At 34.5% G+C, this 6000-nt stretch overlaps 1 protein-coding gene across 3 annotated transcripts in view; it reads right to left on the bottom strand.

Annotated features, from left to right (window-relative positions):
- Positions 1-472: 472 nt before the first annotated feature.
- POLR3G (RNA polymerase III subunit G) overlaps positions 473-6000 on the bottom strand; it is a 38156-nt gene continuing 32628 nt past the window's right edge. For 2 of the 3 annotated variants that reach the window (XM_061187989.1, XM_061187990.1), the window contains exons 7-8: positions 4219-4365; positions 473-559 (exon numbers count right to left, since the gene is read on the bottom strand). In XM_061187989.1, coding sequence (XP_061043972.1) covers positions 473-559; positions 4219-4365 — 234 coding nt within the window. Of the gene's footprint in view, positions 560-3705; positions 3748-4218; positions 4366-6000 lie in introns of those variants that run through there. The other variant, XM_061187991.1, reaches the window with a different exon arrangement.

Here is a 6000-nt window from a genome sequence, read left to right as displayed (position 1 = left end):
TACCATGTAAAAGTAAAAAATAAAATTATTTTCAAGTTTCTTTGTATTTAAAGTGCTCCATGTGCAGTATTAAACCAACTTTCAGATTATAGAAATCCGTTACGATGACTAGTAGTTTTAGAAAAGATCAGCAGTTAAACAAGAAAAATTTGTTTAAGTATGAATACATAGATTAAAAGATGCAAAAACTCTTTAGGTACATTCTAATCCAAATAATACCAAAAAAAAAAAAATCCACTTGAATACATTAGAGAGATGACGGAGGTGTTGAGAAGGAATGTCAGAGACTAATTGGTAAGGTAACTAGTATGTAAACTCAAAGTGGTTCTGAATATTTTGGTAACAAGTATCTTTCCAACAAAACAGGAACAAAAATAAAATACTCATTCCTTATCAGAAATAAAAGAGAAAACAAGTCTGTTCAAATGTTCAGAAGCTGTATCATAAAAATATTTTTTGAGAAATTTCATAGCTAATAGGTTGCTTCATCCATGTTGTCATCACTGTCTGCACCAAAATCATCTCCATCTTCAAAGTAGGAATTAATGTAGTCATTTTCCTAAGTGAAATGATATATTCCTCAGTAAACATTAAAAGTATGAGTAGTAACATTAAAGAACATAATGTAGGCTGTCCCTTTAATATAAGTTTATAAATATCAAAGTTAGGTAATTAGAAAACATGCCAGGCTTAAAAGAAGTCTCTGTTATTTCAATGCTTAAAACACACATTAACTTTCACATATCTAACTGTGCTTTCTTCCTCAAGACCACCATCTCCTTCTATTCTCAGGTACCAACTAGCTAAAAGAACATAAACGGATGCCCATTACACCTTAATAGGATTATACATCTCATTCATTATACCTTAGTGGGATGATACATGGTTTAGTTAGTTAAAGCACTAAACACTTACTCCAAACAAATGTACAAACACTCAAGAAACGAAGCCAATTTATACTAACATTCATTCGAATACACCAGAACTGAGGTTTCCAGTTACAATGCATAGCTGAGCATAAGCAGAGAGATTTTTGCTTCCTACCAAAAAACAAACAAACAAACGAAAAGACCTCAAGATACTAAATCAAATGCAGAAGATGCCATATTATTTTACATCTAGGGCCCCTCAGTTTATTTGTTTTTAATTTTTATTTATTTTATTTATTTATCTGTGGCTGTGTTGGGTCTTTGTTGCTGCGTGTGGGCTTCTCATTGCAGTGGCTTCTCTTGTTGAGAAGCACGGGCTCTAGGCGCGTAGGCTTCAGTAGTTGTGGCACGCGGGCTCAGCAGTTGTGGCTCACGGGCTTAGTTGCTCTGCAGCATGTGGGATCTTCCCGGACCAGGGCTTGAACCCGTGTCCCCTGCCTTGGCAGGCAGATTCTCAACCACTGTGCCACCAGGGAAGCCCCTCAGTTTCTTTTAAATTAAGAGAGATTAAGCCCCTGGGAACATTCCAATTCTTATGGCTGAGTAAGACTACTATCTGTGTAAATGACTCACGATATTTCTGCTTTCTATCAAAAATTCAAAAATCCATTTTGGATATAGATTAAAAGAAATTTAAGAGAGTTATTAACCAACTGCAGTGTATGGACTGCAGCTGGATTCCAACTGGAATAAGCAAAAAATTTTTTTCCAATCAAAACTATTTGAACACTGGTTTAATATTTGATGATATTAAAGAGTTACATTTTATTGTGTTAGGTATGATAATGATATTGTGATGTTGTTAAAGAGCCCTTATTTTTGAGTACATACTGAAATATTTATGGATGAAATGATATAATGCCTGGGATTTGCTTTAAAGTAATCCAAGGCAGCTGCGGGCTTGAAGTGGGGGGAAAAGGAGCAGACTGGGTGGATGAAAGAGTGGCCGAAAGGCTGGCTATGAATTGATCATTGTTAAAGCTAGGTGATGAGTCTGTAGGTGTTTATATTACTAGTCACTAGTTTTTGTAAATGATTGAAATTTGCCATAAAAAAATTAATTTCCAGGATACACAGTTTTGAGGGCATTAGCCCACTGTGGCCTCCTTGGCCTAGCAAAGCAATAAAGCGATTCTCTTCTACTTCACCCCCTCCCCCCCAAAATTAATCTCCACATCTCTACTATCTACAGCAGAAATTATGATAGAGTAAGAAATAGGGACTATTCTCAAAAGAAAGTCTCCTGGATATCACCTTTTTTAGTATCTGCATGGTGGGATTTTATATATAGATTTATATAAATAATATAAGAAAGGTAACTTGTATTATTCAGGTATGTATTTCATTACTTTGTCCTCCCTAAACACTTTAATGTTCCGTATCCAGCTAAGACCCTAGAAAGTTGGCCTGGTTTCTCTGGTGCCAAGAAATCCAACAGTCTGGAAACCTGGCTGAATCCGGAGGCCATGTACCAGGGAGGAGTGGCACGGTTGAGAGTTCAAGTGAGGCCACCTTGTAAGTGAGATCTTGGCAAGGACACTTGTGTGAAAATATAAGCTAGCCAATTTGTACATACAAGTGGAAATGAGTAAGGAAGAGATACTGTATTTCAAATTGAGCATATGCCACTTGTGTTTAGACATGAGCACCTCCACGTATGTTCAATGATTCGCGTTAGGTAATTTTGTGAGATTAGTAATCTTGATACAAAGGTTGGTACAAAGTGAGAACTTGTTGAAATTGATGGCTTAAATGGTTCTTGGCTTCATTTGGGCCCCTGCTTTTTTATTTAATTGTAACACTCAAAAGACTGCAGAAAGAAAAAGGTCTATATTTTCTCAATTTTATATGTAGGTGTTACATAGATAATTTGCTCCACTTTACTCTTCAAAACAAAATGCTCTTTAAATCCTCAATATATATCAGGTGAGTTAATTAGCAGTAATTTTTCATTAATTAGTTAATTGCTAGAAAGAGCAAAGAGTAACTTTAAATCTGGAAAGGCTTTAAGCTTGCTTATACCCAGACTCACCCAGCCTCACACTCAGAATATACATCCTTTCTTTATTAAAGTAGAAAGTTGGTTTTTTTTTTTAATGAAATATACTTATATAAACCCACTGGTGGTGTTTTGGACTCTGTTAAGACCCAATACAGAATTCTGAAATTACTAGAATCCTAATGTTTGCTGTTCTTGTTAGGACAAATCTAAATTTCAACACAGCTCAACTCAAGTAGACTTTATAAACAGAGCATTTCAAAAGCCAAAGAATATTCAGGAAAATTCTGAAAAAGAAGGGTAACATGCTCTAAAAATATTAACAAATAATCAGAAGCTTCTATTAATTGGAACATCTTAGTGATAGTTCAGAAATAGATCAATGGAACAGAGTCCAGAAATACATCTAAGTAGGTGAAGGAATCTAATAGCTGATAAAAGAGAATTTCAAATCCATGCAGAAAGAAAATTATTTAGTACATGAGGTAGGCAACTGGCTAACCATTTGGAAACAGATAAAAATGCATCTGTACCCCCTCACTGCACACCAATATAAATTTTATAAGAATCCAAAATTTAATGTAAAGTACTTGTAGTATATAATAAAGATTTCTTAGGTGGAGCAATTCAGATGAAAAAAAGATTCAGAGTGTGGTGTGAGAAGCTGAAATGGAGTGAAGACAATGGTCACTTGCAATGCAGAAGAAACTCTCAGCCTAGGGTTAATGCATGAGACGTTTACAAAGTCCCAAAGAGGCCGTGACCAACAAACTTACCCTGCTTGACTGACTCCAGCTAATTTTGAAATGCACCACGTTTCTGAAAGTTGGAAATCCCAAATCTAAAACACTGAGTTCTGACTGAGATACTTGAGGGTGGATTATGAATGTTCTCTGATAATGTCCATATGCACTTTGGGATTTAAAACCTGATGGTATTGCAGAGTCCCCCCTCAAACCTATGTGACTAAACCCTTAATTACCTTATTGCTGACTTAAAATTGTATGCATATTGATCTCAAACTAATCTGATCAATTTCCTTAACTTGTGGACTTCCACTTTCAAAGTTGCCTATCAAGTTACTTTTACCTCCTACATTCCATTTGGTATCACTATAATTTCAACGCTATAATAATTCTCCTGGTACCAAGAACTTGATGCCAGTGATAATAATATACCCCTGGTTCCCATCAACTTGGTTTTTGTTTGTTGGTTTACTTTAACTATATACCATATTAGATCATCCTTAAGCTTAGTTAACTTTGTTGCTCTCCCAGAACAGACCATTACCTCTTCTTGCTCTTCTTCGTCATATTCCTCTTGTTCTGCAGCATTGTCATCCTCATCATCATCACCTTCTTTACTTTTCTCTTTGCTTCCTTCTTTCTCTTCATTTTCCTCATCTGATTTTTCACCATCACCTCTCTTTTCCAATTCCTGGTATAAATGAGCTTCATTAATTTAAATGGAAACCACTAGACTCTGACTTGCCTGCTCAACCTCAAGAGAGCAGCTACCTATCACCCTAATTCTAACCCTCCCTTACCAACGCCTCCAGGCCACCACCTAGGACACCGTGAGTTAACTCAAGAAAGATGGGACTAAATGGCCTGTCATTACACTGGTATTTTCTCTGAGTTTGCTACTTCATAACTGGGTCTTGAGTCATGCTGTGATATCAGCTCTGCTGCCCAATGCTTTATTTTTATGATTCCTATCCTACCTCCTTCTAAAATATTGAGTTGATTCTGTTTATGGAGAAGCACTTTCAGAATGTTATTTTGTTTTCCTTCAAACATGAAAGGAGAAAAGAGAATGTAATGGTAACATTTCAAAATGTCTATGTTTTAGTTTCTAAGTGAAACTGTTTAAAATAATATCAAGTCATCCTATTTGCAGCTTATCCATGTTCTTATCTCTGCTCTCCCTCATTATTTACTTCCCATTTCCAAGGATTTTTGTTTCTTAATGTATCTGGCAGGTACATTAAGAAAAGAGAGATTAAAACTCAAATCTCAGTCAATATTAGCAATTATTAGCAACTCTAAGAATGGAGGCAAAGAAGAGATGCAGAGTTAGAGAAACTTTGATTACCTGATGGCTCCACTTATCCACCTTGTTAAAACCACTGCCACCTTCTCATAAGACAGAGATTTAACTTTAAGATTACATTTTTATATTTCCATTATGACTACCAATAATTTTTTCCATTTGATAAAAAGTGACCTGTTTTTATTACTGTTACTATCCATTTGCTAAATTGTTCTATGCTTAATTTGCACAAGTGACAGAATTTCACCAGTTTTCTAGGAGGTGGGGGACAGCAATAATTTCATATATTAATACTCATAATTAATGCAGAAGATCACTTTAACTAAAACACTATTATTCTTAATCAGTAATCAGAACACTAATTCATAAATCTGTAAATACTTTACCTTATTATAAGATATTTGCTCTGTAGATTACATACAGAGAAAAAACATATTTTGTATTTGGTGTGACTACAACTTAACTATTCCATTTGGTTCTTAAATATTTTTTTTAATCCCTTTAATTACATTCAAATTTGAATTTAAGAAAACCAAAGGCAATGAAAGACTACATCAGATAGTCTAAATTTTTAATCAAAATTCAAACTCTACCCTTCCTGTCACCTTACCCCACTTAGGTAGAACAAATAAGACCAAGGTAATAGACATAAGATGATTTATCTTCATACTGATCCATGTTACCTTATATGAGTTATTACTACAATATAATGTGTGCAATTTTTACCAATTGGCAATCCCTTTGGAAAACTGCATGTAAACAAAATAGTATTTACAGATTTTTTAAGTGTTTATAAAAACACATACATATAATGATGACATGTTAATGTTAATTAAGATAAGAAATTTTTTTCTTTTCTATTTTAATCAAACCCTAGTAAAAAGGCCTACAACCCACAAGACTGTATAGTTAAAAGGGAACTGTAGTGCTATGCTTATTTAACTCTGTGCAAGGTATACGCTATATCTGAAAAATCATGCTATTAGTTATTATTTAATAATTAGCAACAGAATTATTTAA

Source organism: Eubalaena glacialis, chromosome 4, assembly GCF_028564815.1.
Source record: "Eubalaena glacialis isolate mEubGla1 chromosome 4, mEubGla1.1.hap2.+ XY, whole genome shotgun sequence".
NCBI lineage: Eukaryota > Metazoa > Chordata > Mammalia > Artiodactyla > Balaenidae > Eubalaena > Eubalaena glacialis.
The sequence above is the reverse complement of the archived record's forward strand: the minus strand, read 5'-3'. Positions and strand labels throughout refer to the sequence as shown.